The following is a 22,512-nucleotide window of genomic DNA, read 5'->3' as shown; positions in this document are numbered from 1 at the left end:
CATTTAAGGGTCTATAAACCTCAAAGGGTGAGAATAGGAAGAAATGTATTCTACTGATTTACTGTGTTTCAGCTGAGCCTGGATTATTTTTATTTCAAATATGTGAGGATATTTTATTTCTATTGACTGAGAGAATCCTGTTGCTGCATTTTCAAACGTTTCCCACTTGTTTTGCTTAAATGGCTACATGGTCTAGTTTAGGTACCAGAAGTGGTAGGAATGGTGCAAGACAGTAACAGATGGAAGATTGCTCCCTGATTCTGTGCACATCTGAGCAGTTCTCCATGCCCCTGCCTTCAAACACTGACTCAGGGGACTTGAATAAAGCTGAGTCACTTCCTCTGCATTGCAACATTCAGTGGAGACATATCTCACCCAGTTCAAGAGGTCACCTTACATACTGAGATGAATATGAATAAACCATATTCTTCAGGCAGAGTCACAAATACACATATTCCTTGCTTGCTTTAAAATGCCTCAGCTCTGCTGCATTTCTACCCTATATTATGTGTCTCACTGCAGAAAACAGGCCTATTTCTCTTGAAAAAATAAGTATAAAATAAGAATAAATCCTTGTTATTTAAAAATAAAGTTTTAAAATTACTTTTGATTTAGGGAAATTACTGCTAGTTTGATTGGAAAATATGTATGGAGCAATGGATCTAGAGCTGGTTATTTAAATCAGGCTCACACTGTATCAGTAGTGAAGCTTGCTTCAAACAAATATTCCAGTAAATTGCACAAAAAGATACCTTTTTAGATGGCCACACTGAGAACCTCATCTAATTTTCTGCTACAATTAGGATACCACACATCACAAAGAAAACATTCACAAATTCCTAGAAGTGAAGTACATCTTAACACACAAGTGTGTGCATATATTCATTTACGCACTTAAAGTCTCTTCACAAACTTCCCATTAAAGTCTGAACCATCATAAAAAATTGCAGTCTGGATCACATCAATTCTGACACATTACATCCCAAATTTTTCCAGTACAAATAAATCTAGTCTTAATATAAGCTAAACAAAATCAATTTACAAAACAGAGAATAACAACTATTTGTTAATTTCAAAGTATTTAAAATCAGGAAACAGATTATTGGAGATTTTTTGCTGTTGTTTTATGAGAGTTCTGATACTCTCTGCTTCATCTTTTATGACAAATAGCTTTAATTTTGTAGTAATCACATCATGTCTTATTGCTGAGTTGACAAAGTGGTTGTAATATCGTAGAAGACTTACATGGCCAGTTTAAAGCATGTAATTCATCTCTATCAGTGTGACACCTTGTTAATAAATCTTAAATATTACGAATTCATGTTTAGAAAAATGACAGAATCAAGCAGCAGCAAGGATAATCTTTGTCACCACAGCAACCATTTGGATTTTTTATGAGATGACAGCACAGTTTATTATATTATTGTAAGGGAGTATGTATTTTAAAAGCTGTATTTCATTGTTTGTTTTCTTAAATTATTAGGCAGACATGAAAAATTATCTTTCCCCTTGCGTTGCTTGGGTTTTGAAAAGGTAAGTATTTCCTTAAATATGGATACTGCTTGATGATAATTTCTCTAGACCCCAGATCTTGTCCAGATATACAGAACATACAAGGTGATTATTTTAAATAGGTCCAAGAAGGAAAGCTAGGAATCTTTCAAGACGCTGAAAGGAGACACACCATTTCAAGACGCTGAAAGGAGACACACTCAACTATATTGCTGTCAGGCTGTTTTATCTGTGTCCTGCTGACCCAAAACAGACCTTACCAGTCAGCTGAGGATCAGTATTGCAGGAAGCTTTACTCGAAATTCCTGCTGAGCAAGAGAGTCTGGGCAGCAGCTTCCCCACCCCTCATCCAGCTAATTTTCATTAACAGCAGTTGACAGTGTCTAACAAGAGCAGAGCCCTGGCTGTGCTCTCCAGCTCCAGGAAGATCAGGATGGGAGAAAATTATTTCAGTCCCTTGAATCTGCGTGAACTAAAGGGTCAGCACTGTGCACATTTGTATCTATGTGAATGAAGAGCACAGCCCCTCATGCTAGGGCATGAGGAGATTCTCCTGGCTCCTGGTTCCCTTCCTTGTCTGCCTTTGTGTTTCTGATTTTGATTTTTTGTTATGCCCTTTTTTATAACAGTAAAATGGATAGCATTATTCTCAGCTATTTCAATTTTACTGTGTTATAATAGCATCTATGAGCCTTAGCCTACATAAATTACTTTAGGTACCACATGGAGCTATGACATGATATAAATATCTCATGTCTGTAACACAGGAGTTCAAACTTAAGAGGGATGCATTTCTTCTCTTACTGGGAAAGCACAGCCTTGCATCTTGCTTCATTAGTGGACAAAATGATGAGTAGCATTCTGGTATTGTTGAAATAGGACCTACACCTCACCCTCTGCTGAGTTCCCATCTTACAGATTAAATGTACCTTTAAAAAAAATCCCCAAAATCATATCAAAAATGTCCCTGATATAAGAGTGAAAGTGAGGAAAAAAAAGAGTCTGCATTTGAAACACAAGAATGCTTTACCCAAGGTAACCCAGAGAGTCAGCAAAGGAACTGGGGATTTACCTCTGAACATGACATTCAACATTACCCTCCATGCTTAACACCAACCTGTTTCTACTTAAATACTGCAGTGAAGAAAGAATGTAGTTCTAATATATCTAATGTTTTAAAGGTATAATTAAGCAGATGGAATTTTCTATGAAATGAGAATAGATTTTTTTCCCTAACAAATTTTACCAGCTGGTCTTCTTTTTCATCAGCTGTTACAGGTAACACAGAGATTTACACCCTCAGTGCTTTGACATTCTCTCTCTTACAAATATCTAAACATGAAAAGGAAAATTATTCCAACTCAGAGTCTGGTGAAGCAGAGGTTAATAATTTGCTTTTGAGCAGTTAAAATCCTTACAGCCATTGCCAGCAATTTAGTGGGGCTATATCCTTGCTAGTTTTTCAGGACTAATTGGTAGCAGGCAGCTGATTATCCTGAAGAGCTGGTGGAAACAGATACTGAGGGCAAGGCTAGAGTGAGTGGTGTTAAGAGCTTTAGAAGATGGGAGATGTAATTTCTAATGTGTTTTTAGAAGTTTTCTGTGTAAAGAATTGTAGTCTACTCTCTTGGTGTTGGTATCCTCAGGAGAAATTTGCAGTTGTGCAGCTGATGTCTATTTTTAATCTAGATAGTACCAGCTGGTGAGGGTGACAGTTATCCTTGCGGGGCTAGGAGGAGAAGAGAGGAAGCTGTGCATGAGAGCAACTTCTCTCTGACTACTAATACATCAAGTAGCTGTGCTCTACAGGCAAAAACACTCACAGCAAAACGAAAAATCACCTTGCAACAGGAAAAAAAGTGCAAGGAAAAGACAAGAATCCAAAAAAACCCAAAAATAAAAGGCAAAAAAAAAAAAAAAAAAGCAAGCAGGAAATACTTGATTGGGGAATAAAATTGGTGTGTTTTTTTATTGTGCCAATATCCAGGAACAAAAGGCAGTGTAACAGAAGGCCTTAAGTACCAGCATTCAGTGTTGGAAAGTCTGAGTGACATATATGGCTTATCCTGGTGATTTCCCTACCAGCTTGCCAGTAGCACAGTCTCCTCCTCAGTATTTTCTTAGATCTGGCTCTGTTCTGGGGTCTCAAAGCAACTTCAGGCTGGGGTATATCATAACTTTTCCTGAAGCCATGTATTATAAGAGCTTTCTTGCAAATGCATCAGGGACAAATTTCTTTCTCTTATCAATGAAAATGCTGAACGGTTTGTGTGCTCATCCACGACATATGGAACCAGATCACAGCGCCTATTAAATATGATTTCAGAATTTTTTATCCAGCTCTTTGGAAATTACAACTACATGTTAGAGTGAGGATGAAGGTTTCTTCTTCCTTTTTGGGAAGGCAAGGCAAGGCAAGGGCCATGTCAAATTCCATTTGTCTTGTTAAACTGAGAATTCTCTTCCCTTCATTTCCCTTCCCTTCCCAAATACTTTGTTGGTTTTGTTTGTTTACTAGTATTAGTATTAGTATTAGTATTAGTATTAGTATTAGTATTAGTATTAGTATTAGTATTAGTATTAGTATTATGTTGAGTCGTGTTTTTATTCTGGTAAGGTTTCCATTTGAAACAGAAAAGCAATATCTTATCAGAAAGCTTTTTACAGGGAGGGAGGTATTTGCAATTATCTTTGACTAATTGTCTTGTAAGCATGACTGGCATTCTTCATGAAAACCATATGCAGATTTTTATGGTGGAATTTTATTGACTGAGATTTTGAAAGAACTGAAAGTGGAAGATATTACAAGTTTTCAATTCTATACATTTTAATGTAAAGTTTTATTCTTAATTTATATAAAGATGTTAAGGCTGTGTTTTTCCTTCCCAGACAGCAGTCCCATACCTTTAGGTTCTAAAATCAAAAAAGGAATGTTATTTGTACTTTGATTAAAATCAAGAGACAGACAATCTCTTTATTCAAACAAATCAGAGATAGACCACATGATCAAAACCAGTGGAACATGAAATTGTCTTGACATGCTTCTCCTTATGGATGCCAGTCTGCAAGGTGTTACTGGTCCAGTGGTAAATTATGTTTTTCAGAGCCAATTTTATCAGTCTGCATTTAATTGAGTGTAATTTTCTAAACAAAAAAATGCGGGCAAGGTTTGTAGGCCTCTTAGAGCAAAATTATATATACAACTATACCTAAAATCTCTAATCTTGATTAGCACCAAGGAAATATTTTTCCATACAAATCTATTTAATTTGTTTAGTTGGGTCTTTTGGATTTGTCTCTTTGTTTTTGAAAGGTGTCAAAAATACAATAAAAAGAGATCACAGACTCAGTTACTCGACCAAGATTTCAAAAACATGAACTCTGCAGATTCTACCTGACTGCATTAGGCTGTAAATAGTCATTCCTTGGCAAATTCAATCACTTTTGGATCCAATAGATTTTATTTCAGGGGTTTGGCATGCAGACGAGAGAAGTTTCTGTGGGTCATGAGCATGGGCTGCATTTGCTACATCCTCTCCTTGGCACAGCAGTAGCTGTGCAGGGATCTGAGCTCACTCAAAAATACACAAGCCCCCCAGTTTTGATGCTGTGCCTTTAACTGAGTTTTGGAAAAGTTGTTCATTTTCCAGGTCAGGCACAGCAGACTCCAGCCAGTGGGGATCTGCTTAACACCCTCTCCTCTCAGAGTGAGAACCTCCCCAGAGCTCCATTACTGGGGCACAAATTAAGATTTCCATAAAGATTGCATCATTATCTTCACTTAAGGTTTTCCCTGATTTAAGAGGATACCTTCAACAGCTGAAAACCTCTCTTCTAACACTTCTGTCCAGGGTCCCTACCAGCCTTGCAGGCCAAAATTCTTTCTCTTTTAAAATATAGCTGGTAAGTTTGGATTGAAAAGTTTCAGCTCAAGCTGAAAACAAATCACTATTCTGCAAAAGGCAAAAGAACTACAATTTAACATCCCTGTACCCTTGTGGTACATTGCCTTTTTTCATCTGCATAATATGGAAAATATTTTCTTTCTTTTACAAAATGCTATTTTATGGTGGATATGCAATTGCTGTGCTGATCAATGTAAGTAAAACCAGATGAAATTGTTAAAAGAACATTAATAACAGAAATGGATGCCACAAAAATAAAAGTGGAAAAAAATCTCATATCTGGAAAACTTTAACATCTGAGAATTGAACCAATCAATGATTTCCATCTTTTAACACAAAAAGTACTTTACACAAAAGTATGCAAAATGCTTTATAGTAAAGTGTAGCCTAGGGAAATGGCAAAAGCCTTTTAGTGAGATCTTTAATAGCAACTCATATACAGAGAAGTGAACATTACCATACAGCAACATAAAAGAAACTGAATTCAGAAGGCATTATCAGTACAAACAGGTATATACTTTAGGGATGAATGGAACTGTCTAATTATTTTTTAATACATATATATGACAACTGCACTGGTAAGACAGTTTTCAGGTTGCATTTATGATATTCTGAATTTATTGTCTCTTGTTCATTTCAAAACTGCCTGTAGCCTTGGGTTCACAAGAAGATGTAGATGGATTACAGCCATGCAAACACTGTGTCCCTTGGAGTATGGGAAAGCTTGGAGTATGGGAAATTATAACTATATTTTTAATAGTTCTAATATATTTCCTGAGGCATTTGCACTGGTCACTCTAGGGCAGCATTAAGGACTTCTGTCCCATCCACTGAGTCAGCTGGGCTTTTGCTCTAATCCGACATTCTTAGGTACTTTAATAGTTAAAAACAGTCTGACACACATGATAAATTGTAGGACTAATAATTTGTTCACTTGATCACAGCACCAAAAAACTATGCAGGAAATTGTCTGGTCTGAGAACCTTTCCTTTTGGGAGCACCTTGTTTGTTATCACAGATCAATAACCAGGTCTGAACAAGCCAATAGATTGTGCTGACTAAATTCTGACTGGCCTTAACCTTGGGGTGGAGAAGGGGTTAATAGGAGTGGGTGCCTGGCTTCAGGTCTGGGGGAACAACACCTTGGCCAGAGCTGCTGAGGGTGAGTCAGTGTAACTGACAATCCCCTTAGAAGCTGACATGTCTTTTAAGAGCATGATGTGTCTTCAGCATATTAATAACCAGCCTAATACTCTGGCGATGATACTCTCATTTGAGCTGAAGACAGATGGATAAGGTACCTTGCCAAAAAGTTTATTTGTCTTTTACAAAATTTCTGGAGACCTTTAACAGAAATTTCTAGTCTGTGTTGGCTTCTTGTCGCAATTTATGATTTTTTAAAATCACATTTTCTTAAGAAAAAAGTCAAAAACATATTTTTCTGTCTCTCATATAGACTAACTCACAGAAAAATTAAAGATCCATCTCTACCTTTAGGAAATGTTTCTTTTGATTGTCGTTAAGAATAATCTTATGCCAATAATAGAACTTTTTGGTAATACTGAGATGGATAACTGTCAAAATGGTGTTTTATTTATTTCTCTGCTTTTTAGTTGAATAGTATTTATTGAAACTAAAATTGTTTTCAATTTAATAAAGACCTTTTTAGGCATGGTTCTCAATGTTGAAGTGTTTGTAGTTCTTCACTATTTGCACATCTTTATTTCCAAATTTGTGTTTTTTCAACTCTTTTCCAAACTCAAAACTGAGGCCAGTAATGCCTACAAAAAACAAACAAACAAACAAACAAAATACCCCCCACTTTCTTTTTTATAGCAATAATTTCTAGTAAAAGCATACAGGCATGCAGCTCTCAAATAATAGTATGTGTCTTTTAAGGTGAAACTAATCCTGAAAAAATGAACAAGATTATTAGTCACAAGTATTGTAGAAAAAAAATGAAACTAAAAGCAAATTAAGCCTGAAAGAGTTAAACCTCTCTGCCATTTGTGAAAATGCCCTATAGTTTTTGTATGTCGAGAATATGCATTGTTAAAGACTGCAATGTCCCCTCCAGCATAATCTTTTTCTATGTTCACTGAAGAATACTGCTTTCCCAGACAATATTAAATGTTCATTCTTTTCCCATTATTGAAGATAAATATTAGTGATAAGACTTGGACTGGCAAAAATAATTGCAATGAAAAAAAGGTGGTTGAGAGATATTTTCATATCTTCAAAGGATTCTGAAACTGATATTAATCCCATTGCCTGTGGAAGCCTATTGTCATTACTTGTACTTCTATTATCTTTGCTTTTAATTTACATCTCTAGGAAAGTGATCTTTGCTTTCTTTGGGATCATAATTATGATTAGACTTTTCCTCTTTCATGGCTAGACAATGTCCTTGCCACTCCCCTTGAATTTTTTCCAATATACAATTGTACTGTGATATCAGCAATCTTATTACATCAGTTACTATATTACATTATAAAGTAAATTTTGTGCAAACATTTTAAGATTCAAAAAAGGTGCTAGAGTGAAGGCTTGTCCATTCACTAAAAACAGACATGGAGATTTTTCAAGGATTCTCATTCAATTCATGAATACCACAATAACTTTGAGTTAAATCCAATACAAACACTTAAATATCAGCCACAGAAACCATATTGCACATTTCCAGAGTGAAATTTGAGAGAGGTTTGCCATAAAAATGTGAAAAAATGTCAATTTGTTCATGTTCTGGAGACAGCAGTAGTGTACTTCAAAATCTCACTGGTACTTTTATTTTGTTTAGAAAGTTCAAATGCCAGTGTCACCTAAAGAAGGATCCTTCATAAAGCTATAGATTAAATTGCTACTCAGACTTAAAGGGGATTTCACGCAGAAATAGCCTTTTACAGGTAGGCAGAGAAAATTCCATAACCAAAAATTTTGCTTCTAATTTCATGAATCAAACTAATGCTTTGACATCCAAAAACCCTCTGATCTATTTGTATAGATGGTTCTCTTTTAGGTCCAGCCCTAACAGCAGCAACATGGAAAGAATCACCAATGCCATGTCTTGTTTTGTTTTGTTTTGTTTTGGAAAGCTTTTCTTCTGGAAGCCTTATTTATGGACCATGTAAATGACAGCACAAATTAGTTGAGAAAAGCTGCTTGGAGAGCTCTGCACCTTGTGCTCAGGGGAACAGATTGTGATGATTGTGAGAGTGCTACCTGCAGGAGCTCACTGAGCCCTCAGCTCACATCCCAGGGCTCTGCCTTCTGCGCTCACGACCTTCAGGGCTGGGAGAGAATTTCACTGTGCCTAAGGAGAAAAGCTGTTCACTACACCACACCACAGAGCTCTCAGAAAGCTTCTGTTCAGCCTTAGACCCCAGAAATTAAACTCCTCAATGTTTATACAGTTTTAAGAGGAGTCTACAGAGAGACGGGAACAACTCTGAGGGGCTGAGAGGTGTTGATCACTGAGGAGACACGTGCAGGACTCTGCAGTGGCATTTGCAAGGGACTTGTGGCTTCAGGCCACATATGTTGTATTTCTGTAGCTCAGTAAAAGAGGTGACAAAATCAAGTATAAACAAGGCCAGATCCTGGCTGCCAGGATGAAATGGAGACCTCCAGTCACCTGGGGATGGTAAGTTATTTGAGGGTGTTGCTATGTGAAAGCTTATGGCAATACTTATGACAGAAAGGGGCACTATCTTCAGCAGGCACAGTCAAGAGAAAGTGTTGTGTGGGGACATAAGGATGAGAATGATTGTACTCTAAAAGACAGAGGGAGAATCTTGAGCACACATTCAGGAAATGGAAAAGCCCACTCAAAATTTGTTTTACTGTTCTGGAAGGTGAAACATGTTTGAATATGGGCCTTTTCACATCTGTGTGGCTGCATTATCCAGTAAGGTACCAGATCAGGAGAAATCACCAGGTTCTTATCCATTTCCTTTATACCAAAGATAGAAGACCCTCTCAGGATTCATGTCCAGGGCCAAAAGCTTTGAATAGTGAGGAAAACATTCCCAGCTGGCAGTTAGATACTCAGCTCCTTGGATGGAGCAATTTTCGGTCCAAACAACCATATAGTAACTTCCAATTGCTTACAATTTACACAGCCTTGAGTGTGTTTAGATGACTTCTCCGAATTCTGTTTCTACATCTTTCTGCCCCGAAGCAACGGGTGAGGCCTATGTCAGTGATTTCCAGAGAAGGATTGCAATGCTGAGCATGGTGCTGTCCATATGTTTTTATGGATTATGCCTTCCTAGCCATGAAGTAACAGCACTTTCAGCCTGGCCCCTACGCTGGCCTGTGGTGAGAAGACACATTCCACACATGGCCATCCTTGCCAATAATGTGCTACACCTTCAGACTCTGTGCACCTTCTGTAAAATTAAAAATGCACCTGTCTCTATGGGAAAAGACACAAGGCTGAAGGTTTTACTGTTCTCACAGAAGAAGTAAAAGAGAGGGAATCTTTTCCTACACTGTCTGTAATTTTTCCTAACATGAGGAGTCGTCAATAGAAAGATAACTGTTCCTGGTCTCCAAGTCTATTAATCAATTGGATTACAGATTGAGATTGACAGATTATTTCATTAAATAGAAGCCTGATCTAGTTCCATTTAACTTCAGAGAAAACTGAATTGTAATCCCAGAAGCAACTGGGGTGCTAGATTCATCAATATGGGCATTTGCCCCTTGAGAAGTTGATGGATTCCAAATTCAGTTCACAGAGGGCTGATTACACATCCTACTATTCTTGAGCTCTGCTAAATATGGAGAAAAAACACGCCCTAGTTTTGAAAAGATTTACATTCTATCATCAGTAATTCCAGCCTTCTAATACGTTTGCATTTTGATTTAATAGAAGTTGAATATAAGTTTTATGTTTCAAAAAACAATTTCACTATCCATAAAGATTATAATATAAATCCTACTTCCTTCACTTGTCGGCTTTAAAAATTCAATGATAACTAAGTAATTTTTTCAGAAGACTAGGATGCAGTCCTTTCTTTAGGGGCCTGTGTTGGCTTCAGGTAAAATGCTTGACAGTACCTCATCATTATTTCTCAATATACCTTCCATATTATTATTCTTGAACTTTATTTCTATACAGACATACATATAACTCCTTTGCATTAAGAGAAGTCCCACAAGCATGGCAAGGACATAAATAACATGTCTGTACTTCTATTTTTATATGAAAGTTTTTCAGATTTTCTGTAATAATTAAATAATAAAGAATAATGAATTAGTAAGTTAATAATTAAATAGTAAAGAATTCTTACAAATTCTTACAACAAGCAGCTCAGTAAATATCATTATTTGTGTTTTGAATTTAAGAGGTTTGCTGGAGCACAACTGAAAAGGCTAGTAGACTGCCATGTAATTATTGTCAGAATTTATATCACAGATATACAATTAATTCTTAAAAAGATTACTAAATATTTTCCCTCTATTATCAAGCAACTGACCAACCTTTTTTCAGGGAAGGTTCCACTTCACCTAAACCAAGAGAAAAAAACAAGTATCAGAGAAAAGATTAAAAAAAACCACAAACCGACAAAACCCAAACCAAACCAAAACAAAAACAATGCACAAAACAAAACAAAACCAAAAAACCAACACCTTTTTTAAGGTTGGCTCATTTTATTTCAAAATTTTTTTTTCTTTATATGCTAAATTACAAGCATCAATTCTGAGATTTTGTATTTTTCATTAAAAATTTAAATTGTCATAGAGTTTTGGGTAGATAAATTCAAGGTGCAATAGTAACTAAGGAAATATCCAAATCTCTATTCGTGCTTCTGAATATTAACTTGTGACTGCAATTAAAAATTTACTTTACTTTATGCATGTTTCCACATTTTTAGGAAAGGCTCACTGGTCCTTTTTGAATTCCAAATAAAGTATATATGAAATTAAGCAAGATTGTAAGTCTAGAAACGGCCAAAAAAGAATCTATTTCAGTGTAACTATAAGCACTTGATTGCTGCAATATGTAGGACAGGGAATTTGAAGGAGTGATCCCAAATGACTGGCCAGGGCGCAGCCTCAGCTGCACTGACTGCAGCACAGAGTGGGCAGGGTGCTTAATGCCCTTAATTTTTATGATATAGTGCACTAAGATGCCTTGCTGCCTATTCACACTCCTGGTTGATGATGAAATTCCACTTGTGCAAAACACTTCCAGAGCTAAGGTTTCCAAATCTAGTGAACATCAGATCTCGAATTTTTGTCTGTCAGGTATTTCATGACTTTTCCTACTGCCATTAACACTTAGACACTAGAGTGTTTGAAAGTTTGCATGTGCTTTGGGAGCTGTGAAATCCTAAAAATACACACTGATCAAATTTTACAAAGCTGTCTATTTTTCATCTTTTCTGTTTGCCAGCCTTAGGAGAGACTGGCTTTCTGCTAGTTATAAATCATGTCTCAGAACAGGATGCCCAATTCACAGACTCACATGTAGCAGCCTATCTATTAGCATTCATATACGAAGCTAATATAAAAAGCTCATGCACACATTTAAAAAGTAAACACTTGGTAATATCTCAGATTTCTGAACAAATGGGTAGAAGTCAGTTTCAGTACATGTCACTTTTTAATTATATTCTGGTGTAGCCAAATGGAATGTAAAATAGACTACCGTGAAATGAAGATGTCACTCCTTCACTTATCGCTTGTCAGAATGACCAATGTGATGTGACATGATGATCCACTACTGACTGTGAGCAGTCTCTGCTTATACCAGGGAACTTGGTTTTATTTTTTTGTTTTGGTTTAGTTTTTGGTTTTTATTAACAGAAAGAGAGTTACTTCCAAAATCAAAATATTAGTAATTCACCTTCTTTTATCTGATTATGTCATGAAGAATGGTACCATAATGGCAAAATAATTTCTAATAAACTGAATTATTTGCAATATGCCATCCAAAATCCCGTAAATTCAGTTGAAATGTTATATTCTTTTTTCCTTTCAATATATTCCTCCATTATCAATATGTCAGATTGAAAAAAGTTCTAAATTTCTTGGTGTGTCTTGAATATTTTCCAAGGTTGTTTAGATTCTTGCTGATTAAAAGAAAATAGTCATTTTCATTCTCCGAAGCAATATCCTGATGCATATTTTGGTTGTGGCTTTGAAGTCATATATAAATTAGTATTCTTTTCTTCAAGATGTACTAATGGTAATATTTAATTCTGACAGCTTTTCTGTAATAGTACATTAAACATGAGATGAAAGCTAGCAAAGAGACCAATTTACTGATTAGAATAGCCAGTGGATGCTTTATTAGCAGTAATGTTCACTTTTCCCTTTTGTTTGACCTTCTTGTCTATGATGTTAAAAGCTGAGTAAGCTGTTTTAATGCGTGTAAAAAAGCAGAGCAGTTACAGAGGTCTTTACATTACAAATACCTTCATCACTGTCATCATCATCACTCCATACGATGTCAGACAGTAAAGAAAAAAAGCCATAAATCCAATCAGAAGACTCTTCCAGTGTCTCATGAATGATTCTCAGTGGTTCTGTGCTGAGCTTGTGAACAGATCTTCCTGAGTGCAGAGTTTAAAACAAAAGCAATTTGAAAAAAGAACCCGAACCAAACAACTCCTTCAGTAGTAAAAGTTCATCTTCATTTTATACAGGACTTATTATACTACCTCTTTCAGCAGAAACAAGGATTGTGAATGTTAATTTTTATTATTCAAGCATTTGAGGACAGCTCTCCTTCCTGTGGAAGGCTGGTATAAACTGTATCTTATTGCACTTGTTGTTCACAGAGTGATTAAGGATCCAGTGTACAATTTGTTTTGATGTTGTACTCCAAGTTCTGGCTCTCCTTCTGGGGTTTGGCTGGGCAAAATATAAGTATGGATTTTATTCTAACATTCTTCATTTTAGATAATTGTTTCATTTTAGCCCAGTTTTTAATCTCAGATCCCCTGCCTCTTGATGCCCACCTAGGATTCAGTCCCAATTATGTTATATCTCCCCACTGAGCTCCTTCCTTCACACAAGTCCAGGCTGAAGAAATTCAAACATACAGGAGGGGAAGAAGAAAGCTGTGCATACTCAGGCCAAAATTAACCTGCTCTCAGACAATAATAAACAGGGATGCAAATCGTAGCAGAGAGACCGCTGCTTTCAAACTCATACTCCTGTGATTCTGGTTCTTCTCTCACAACTTTTCTAGAATTTCTTTCACGTACACTTGTGCATGAGTGCATACTTAACTTGTTCTGTTCTTAGTGCCCCTGAAGGCAAACAAATTGGGAAACAAGGAAACCTTCCTGGAACCTCTGGTGGAAGTGAGACTTCTGCTCCCCACTGTATCCACAGCCAGGCAGTGCAGCCATAAGTGGCTGATACTAGTACTCCCTTAAAGGCTTTTCCAATTGGGATTTCACCAGATTTCTCCATACCTGACACATTACTTCAGAGGGACTTCCCCATCTCTGACAGAATTCGGACCATTCTGTGCAGCAATTTTCTATTTTCTTGAACTTTGTACCAAGCATTGCTTAGGAAGAGGGAAAACCCTCATTCAGTCTATGTTACTGCTCACTGTACTTGAAACTGCAGACTGAGTAATTTCCTGGTCTGTGCAAAGCTTTTCCACAAATATAGACTACTGAAGGTAGACTTCAAATGTGATTTGAGCTTTTGGCCTAGTCTTGCTCACAGGAGTTTTGATAGAGATATGTATCCTGAATTTAACATTATCAAGGTGGGAAACACTCATCTCTTGTCTTTCTGTAGGTAAAGATTTTGGTAGGAAGCTAAAGACAAGTCTATTTAGAACTACTTCTGATTGCAGTGTTCTGACTCACAAGCCAAAATGAGAAGCAGTCTCACATGGACTTGCAGGCTAAAAATCATGCAAGGTGCAGGCTTAGAGGAACTTTTTAAGTGACAGCAGTAGGAAAAGTTATTTTCTTAAAGTGCTGTAACAAAACTTAGATGTAGCTTTATTTGAAATATAAATGCATCACTATTCATGTTCATTGTATTTCTAATTAATTATTGTGAAACACAAGAGACCAGGCTGACTTTCTATTGGTTTGCATCTGCTTGTTGATGATGCAGACCAAAGAAATATTATAGTTAATATTTTGTGAATATTGCATTATATAGGTATGTGCTGCTGAACAATCAGACACATCAAATAAATTAAAGGTATGACATGATGCAATGACAGAGTTATAAAGAAATTAATTTAGTGCACTATCGTGCATACTATTTTATTCCGAAAGATTGAGTAGTAAACCAGCAAATATTTACTTTGTTTAGCATGACACTTGTTTGCATTGTCTTCATGCACTGAGATACAGAAATTTAGTTTCTTCAAGTGATTTGCCAGAAATTGTCTTCTCAAGCGTTAACCAGGAAAAAGAATACCTATATTTAGGTATTATATACTTTATATATATACACTGTATATACTTTACTCTTAAAAAGTAAATTTATGACCTGACCCTTGATGCCATTTACACTTTACTCTAATCTAGAGGTGCTAAGGAGTCAAAGTGGACTAGTAGAATGGACATGGCCAGAGGTGCCTTAGCATAATCAAGATTTTGATTCACAAGCAGGGATGGTTTAACTTTGGACAGCTGCCTTTATTTTCAGTGTGGCTATCCACTCTCCTTTTACCCACTGGTGTCATAGGGAGGGCTCAGTTACTTTTACAGCCACAGGTTTTTACAGCTGCAAGGACTACAGCTATAAACTAAACAAGAATTGGTATCAATTTATTTTAATTAACTGGTCTATCAACTAGCAGCTCAAAAACTGCTTCGGCTTCACAGGTAGCAGAGCTGTCCCCCCTGGGCAGGCAAGGGAAATGCTCAGAGAAGTGCAAGATCAAGAGCAGAGGAAATTATTCCAACCACCCCAAGGCAAGCCATCTTTGCTGATGAATCAGTCTTCAACATCATATCCTGGTCTTTAATTCATAACGTCTTCATACCACACTATGAAAAGGGATTAGAAATTATAAGTGTCTAGAGGCAAAATTGTGTGTCCAGTCATGCCTGTGCTAACAGGTCCAAGTTGCAAATCCTGTTTAGCATAGAAAGTTTTGAAAAATCAGTTTTTAGCTATGTAGAGGACGTTTTATTGGTATTTGCAAAATGAAATTTTGTATTAAACAGATACTGTGAGCTCACTTATGGTCTGATGCAAGTGGCATGAACCTGGAAAATTATGTCTTTGTGCACTGATCTTCTGTTTAAATTTTATTTCCAACATTTTTAAGAGTAGTGCTAATAATAATGATGTGTTCTAGAATTCTTAAGAACACCACACCAAGTAATGCTGAAGTGAAAATTAAGACTGATTAAATCCATGGTTTTAGTTCTTCCAACAATTTTGACAATACCAGGTGCTACAAGGTCCCTAGCAGAATGAAATACAAAGGAAATTAAACAATTCTGGTGTTAACAAGTACAGAGAAAGATTCAATTTACCTCACACGCATGCAAAGAAAGATAATAATTTCCAGAAGATTTGCATACTCTTACTTCAAGAGTGAAGCTGAAAGAATGCAGATTTTCATAACAAAGTTTGATCTTCACATTTTTAAATTTAGAGATGTCCAGCAATTGAAAACGTGATGAGATTTTTTGCAATCACCTTGTAGTCAACACATTTGACTGGATTAGCAGTCTTCCATCCAAATTCTCATTTCTTAGGAGACTAATTATTTTAAAAGTAACTCACAATATATTTATTTTTCTAACATATGATGTGTAATATAGAATTTGTAACTAATCTATAGCTATAGCTAATACTATTTTAGATTAATATAATTGATTTAAACTGTAATTGAAACATTATATATCACATAAAATCCATTGCTCTGAAAGTAGAGGGGGCAGGATTTTGCATTTCAATTGTAGAGGTTATTTCTCAGAATATTTGTCAGATAGATATAGACTTGTGAAGTTTAAACTTTTGTTTAACTTTTAAATAGAGGTTGAGACAACTTTTAAGTCTTAGATAAAATAGTAAACAATTTATAAATGCCTGCTGAAGGAGGGGAAACAAAGTAAATGGTTAATGAGGAGTTAAAGCTCAGAAATATACAATTAATATTGAAGAATTTAGTTGGCACTACATAATTACCTTAAATCACAGTTTAAATTCAGATTATCCTATTTAGGGAAATATACCTGAAAGGATACTTAATCCCTGGTGTTCCTAAACTCCCTCAAAAGCCAGTGCAGAAAGACATATTGCAACATTCAGAAGGCAAGTGTCTCTCTTTCCTCTGAAATCTGTCTTAGGGTTACATGAATCAATTTCCAAAGATACCCATTCCTTTCCATTGACTAGAAAGGAAGCCTGAAAAATTAGGATGGACGTGTCACCTTATTTTCCTATTACTGAGATATGGGACATGGATCCTGCTAGTGATGTTGTTTCACATTTAAATCCTTCTTGTTATGGCACACTTTGGCTAAGCACTTAGATTTGTAACTTTACATTCATAATTAATGCCAGGACTATACAACTATTCCCCTTGATAAATTACTTACATTCCAGAACAGCACTGATTCCACAAAAATGCATTGCTAGAATGTTTTGTTTGTCAAAGTATTTTATTACTTGCTACAGTATGAGAGATGTTTTTCAGATTAATAAAAATTCCTCTTTCTTGTGCTGACATGTTCACTGCTGTGAGCATAGTAACAGTTCTGTTGTTTTGTTATCAGAGGAAACATCAGAATTCCAGAACCTTTCTGGAAAATGATGAAATTTGGAAGAGTTAAAGCTGACAGAGGAAGAATTCCAATCAAATAGAAGGAATTTGCGTACTACCTTTCAAAGAAATCTTATCCTAGAACAACTCAATTGAATTTGATTGGAAAATGTTTGTTAGCTATTGCAGATGTCTGGAAGATTATTTGGATTTTCCATGCTAAACACTGACAAAGTTCTCAAGTCCTACAATTGGCATTGACAAGACAGAAGGAAATTTTCATAAAGCTACAAAGTCTTTTTGAACAGAAAACCCCTTTTCTTTTAAATCAGGGCTGATAGTGAGTACTTTAAAAGTGATGTTTGGATACAAGAATTGAGTAATCAGATGGTATGATTTACTGTAGCCTCTCAAGCAAATTTGGTTATGTTTAATAGTCCATGTCATTTATTCCTGTGAAGTGCACAACAAAAAGTGACTAATTGATTATCTGTGCAAATCACTTCAGTCATTAGTTGAGTCTTAGTAACTGCCAGAAATGTAGTTTCCTATCAATCTTTTTTGCCTGTCAAATGGTTAAATGTATACTCAGAGTTCAACTTGTGCTAAGGTGGCTTTTTTTATTTTAAATGAATCACAGCAAATTAGTTAATAATTGTTGGATTTTCATCAATTACATATTTTGACTCCAGTGAATTGAATGCAATTAAGTTACAAATGATGGCAATTATCTGGTGCAAAGATTGATCTATGAGATATAAAGTGCTCCATTGACACTGACAAGGTACAGCTGATGAAGACAGAGAATTTCTGTTGTATTTGATGAAATACAGAAGCCTAACACTAGCTTTTGGTAATAAAACATATTCTATTCTTAGTAAAATATTCTATTATATATAGAGACCTATGTTTTAATTTAAAAGTTTATATATTTTTAACTTTCTTTCTTTCTATTCTGTGATCTTTTGAAAAGTAGCATCTAAGATACTGGAGTCAATATACACATAGTCTCCTATTAGTAACGTCCCACTTTATCAGCATAACTGTCCTTAGGTCTTATGTTTCTCTTTCATGGACTAACAGTTTTGTCAAGCTTATAGCTCTAAGCCATAAACAGGTAAAACTTTGGTTGGTACCACTGAATTATTAGCATAAAAATACTAACTAAACTTTTAATTATATTAGATATAAAAACTGTCCAAAAGTGCAGAGTCAGCTTTCTCAGTAATTTCCATGTAATAAGTACATATATTGTAAATATTAAGACTATAGCCTGTAGCTGTCTCTTTCTAATATCAACCTTAGATAATAATATTGAGGTCAAGTTCATAGGGGAAACCTCACTTGAAAGTGAACAAAAAAGCAGTTATAACTAGAATTTACTTGCCGAAATTTAGAAAGAAATCCACAAACTCTCACAAAGTAATTGAGTAATTTCAGGTCCATTTGATATAGCCCTACATGTGGATAGGAGTGCATGTTTAGCATGGGTTTTAAGTGTAGTTTATGTGACATAATTTGATATCAGCTGAAAGGTTTTGATTTGATAGTTCAGATCTTCATTAGGTGGTGTTTTCTGAAACACATCTAAAATAATTTGAAGCTTTATTTTTTTCTCATTCTAAGGGTTCAGTTCTCTGAATAAGAGCACAGATCTTCAGATCTGTCAGGGCATCTCTAATGCCCTTTAAAGGGCATTAAAAGTGTAAAATTAGTACCTCAGCTTGACACCATTTCCTGGGACTCTCCTGGCTGGGGGCATCTCTTAGATCTGTCAGATCTACTTCAAGCATGACAAGAAAATGAGGCACAGGCTGCTGCAAGCCCCAGCCCGGCAGAGTTGGGGTTAGCTGAGAAGCAGTGCTGCCCTGTGCTGGCCTCTGCTCGTGCCCATGCTTTGTTATCAGCCACACACATCTTCAGAACACTGCAGGCAGAAGGTCTTTACCAGGTGGGAAACAGGGATCATCGCAATGTTGTGCTAAACCTGGTGGCAACAGCATGAACCCCAGAAAGGTCAACAAAAAAAAAAATGAAGAAACACCATTAGCAATAACAAATGTCCTCAGCTGTCTCTAGTTAAAGGAAGCACTTAAGGAGTGAAGTTTAATCTCTGTGGGGCTGCTGTTATGCGGCATAAATTTGAGTTCATTAAATGGAGAAACAATATGCTGTAGGTGTGAGATAATACAGTGTGAATCATAGCAAGGTAAAAAGATGGTCAAACAAAGCACAGTATTTTCACAAATCACAAACAAATTCTATTGCTGAAAATAATATATTACATGTAGGTGATTCTATTTGAGTTACTTCAATTTCTTCAACAGCAAATAACCAAAGAATCGCCTCACTGCAATTGTTACCAGAATGAATTACTCGTTTGATTTGTTTATTTAAAATTAGAAATTTCACAGATACCATTATACACTGGAAATTTGCTTTGTGTTTTGTGTCCCATGAAGCATATTTAACCATGAATTCTCCTCTTAGATCCGTCCCTATACATTGAGGCAGTCTCTGGAATTTCATATTTTCAACTGCATAATGTCACAAAGTTTAATCTATCAAAATTTATCACCTTTTATACACTGGACCTTTTGGGATGAAAGCAGCACTTGCAATACTGCAATAGTTCATAGATTGTCACTCTTTTCAGTATAAACTCATTTTCTAGGGGTTTATAACTCAGCTATGAAATCTGCTGCAGACTGAAACATGAGAAACCAGATGTCATCTGAGCAGCCCTTCTATAAACTAGAATTGGGCTTAAATCCCTTGAAAGGATTTTTTCATGGAAGAGAGAAAAAATGTTTCGTAGGTTTTAGGTACATTAATTGAAGTAATATAATTCAATTAAGAACTTCATTAAGGACTTTGAAACAGATAAGCTGTTCAATCATGCTTTGAATTTACATTTATAAGTACAGTATAAAATGTATTTCAGAAGACTATAGCACTGTTTTGATACATTTCAGAGTAGGAGGTTTGTTAAAGACTTTGCATGTTTGAAAAAGAGAAAAAATTATGTTCCATTAAGTTTGCTAGTGGTTTAAACCAATCCAGAAATTCATTCTTTTTCCTGACTAAATGCAAGTATATTTTCAGTTTAAAAACTGGTGTATATAAAATCATAAAACACAGGAGCAAAAACAGCTACACTCTTCTTTTTGCAGTTCTTAAAAATTTCAAGTAAACATTAGCCCAACAGGGTGACTAAAGTGAGATGATATTGCAGAGAAAAAATGTATGTGTGTATTCCTGATAATGATTATATACTCCCCAAGGCCAGACAAAATCCATCTGTGATTGCAAGGCAGTAATAAAAATGACCACAGGTTCAGGCAAGGAAATGGTGACTTCAGACTGTGCTATTCAGAAGCTGCTATGGGAAGCCCCACAACATTTGGCCAGATGTTTTGCATTAACTTAAAAAGATTAAAGATATATAATGAAAGAAATCATCTGCCTGGATGGGAGTTCCATGTACTGTTAACTCCGAATTCCTAAAGGAATTACCTCCACAAAGGTCTGCCTTTGCTACAGGTCTCTAAAAAGCCTCTTTATTTGAGCAAAACAAATTAGCCCCAACAAAGAGTGTACCCATGTTTTTGTTTTTTCACTTATCAAAACAACTTAGCAAGCTCATTCTGCCAAGTGTGTCTGTGTGTGTTTTCTATGTTTTCACCTATATTATTCTGTAGGTAATTTTGGGTTTCATAGATTTGGTGAGGCTTCATTAGGTTTGATTTAATCTGGCCTTTAGGTGACTGGCTAAATCACTGTCAATTTACTCCTAATATTGAACACTCTGGATCTCAAATTAGGGGGATATTAATTAGCTGTAATTGGTCACAGAGATGGCAGGGAATTCTGAATGCTCTATTAGCCCATTAGCAAATATAGATTCCTGGGCAATCAGTCTTAAGGACTAAAATAAAATAATCTTAAATTATTGAGTTGCATTTACCAATTAAAATGTATAATCCAGTTATGTGTACAAGAAGTGCATGAAATACATTCATGAATTATGAAGCCTGTTAAAAAGGTGTGTTTTCTAACACAAAGGATGGAAGTAATGAACTGTTGCAAAGCATACATAGAGCCAAAATTAATTTTTTTCTTCATTTCTGAAAATATTGAAAATAAATGAGTTTCTTCAATGTGGTATACTACTTATTCCTTATTTGTATACACTGTGTACTGCAGGAGATTTGTTGTTTCTTCTCTCAAGCTTTTGTAATGCATGTCACCTTCATACCACCTTTGAAATATTTCAGTCATGTTCACAGTTGTACAATACAGCATGATAGGAATGCAAGCTTTCATTTGATTCCTCAAAGGAATGAGCATAATGCACTAAAGCACAACACTGCAAAATTTAATTTCCTTCTTCTGGGTAGATAGAACAGGGGTGAAACTTTCAGTACAGATCTAATTCTTGTCTCGTACCTTCCTTGAAATCCACTGCTAAAGCTAAATTTGATTTGTAGATTCTATCCCTGTCCTAACTTCTGAACAAACTGACACATAACCACCCAGGAAGCAAAGCTTTACACATGCAAACTGTGACACAGGACCACCCTGCCATAATTTATGTCACAACCAGCACCTCCTCTATAATACAGAGTGCTATAGAATTTACAGCCATCATGTACTGGATGTGTAAAATTACACAAAACTGTATATTAAATCTTGCTGTGAGCAGATCTTGAATTCATATTATCTAACTTCACTTACAGAAACCCTAAATTTTAACCTTCCTCAGCCTCCCTCAGTTCCAAAAACTACTTTACAGATGCTGAATAAAGAGGGCCAGCAAAAAAGCAATTTACCACATCTACTTTACGATGAAACTAAACATCTCTTTTTCATACCATTCCAGGACAAATGTCATCTTATATAGATTGTCAAAATTTCAAAAACTTGATAGTTTACTGTTAAAAGGATGTGAAACCATATCAAGAAGCAAAACATAAGGGTTGGCACTCTAATCACAGAGGCTAGTGTGAAGTTCGAACCGATAAATTAAAAGAATACATAAGAGCTAAAATACATATATAAAATAAAATATATAAATATTTTATTTATATAAATAAATAAAATACTGATAATTTATGTATTTTTGGAATTATTTGCCTTTCAGGTAATGAGAGTAAAATTGTTAATTATTGAAGGAAAAGAAAACCCAGGTTCAAGTTTAAAGTACTTCTTTCTCAGCTCATGTGTAATGTTTTTACTGAGCTCCGTGAATCTCTGTATATTCTAGGCAACTCATAATCCAGGACATTGCACTTCCTGTATTTTCCAGAGCTTAGCAGCTCTGTAGTGCAATCAGAGGGGAAAAAATCCATGTCTATTCCTCAGCCACACAGCTCCCTGACT

At 35.7% G+C, this 22,512-nt stretch overlaps 1 protein-coding gene across 31 annotated transcripts in view; it reads right to left on the bottom strand.

Annotated features, from left to right (window-relative positions):
- Positions 1 to 22,512, bottom strand: part of TRDN (triadin) — a 229,596-nt gene that overhangs the window by 165,436 nt on the left and 41,648 nt on the right. For 28 of the 31 annotated variants that reach the window (XM_074537877.1, XM_074537878.1, XM_074537896.1 and 25 more), the window contains 3 exons: positions 19,079 to 19,117; positions 12,842 to 12,979; positions 10,902 to 10,928 (listed from right to left, as the gene is read on the bottom strand). The exons of 1 other annotated variant lie outside the window; for it this stretch is intronic. In XM_074537877.1, coding sequence (XP_074393978.1) covers positions 10,902 to 10,928; positions 12,842 to 12,979; positions 19,079 to 19,117 — 204 coding nt within the window. The remainder of the gene's footprint in view (positions 1 to 10,901; positions 10,929 to 12,841; positions 12,980 to 19,078; positions 19,118 to 22,512) is intronic. 2 more of the 31 variants (XM_074537885.1, XM_074537898.1) reach the window with 2 other exon arrangements.

This window comes from Zonotrichia albicollis, chromosome 3, assembly GCF_047830755.1.
Source record: "Zonotrichia albicollis isolate bZonAlb1 chromosome 3, bZonAlb1.hap1, whole genome shotgun sequence".
NCBI classification, from domain to species: Eukaryota; Metazoa; Chordata; class Aves; order Passeriformes; family Passerellidae; genus Zonotrichia; species Zonotrichia albicollis.
Note: the sequence above shows the minus strand (reverse complement) of the source record. Positions and strands in the feature narration are given on the sequence as shown.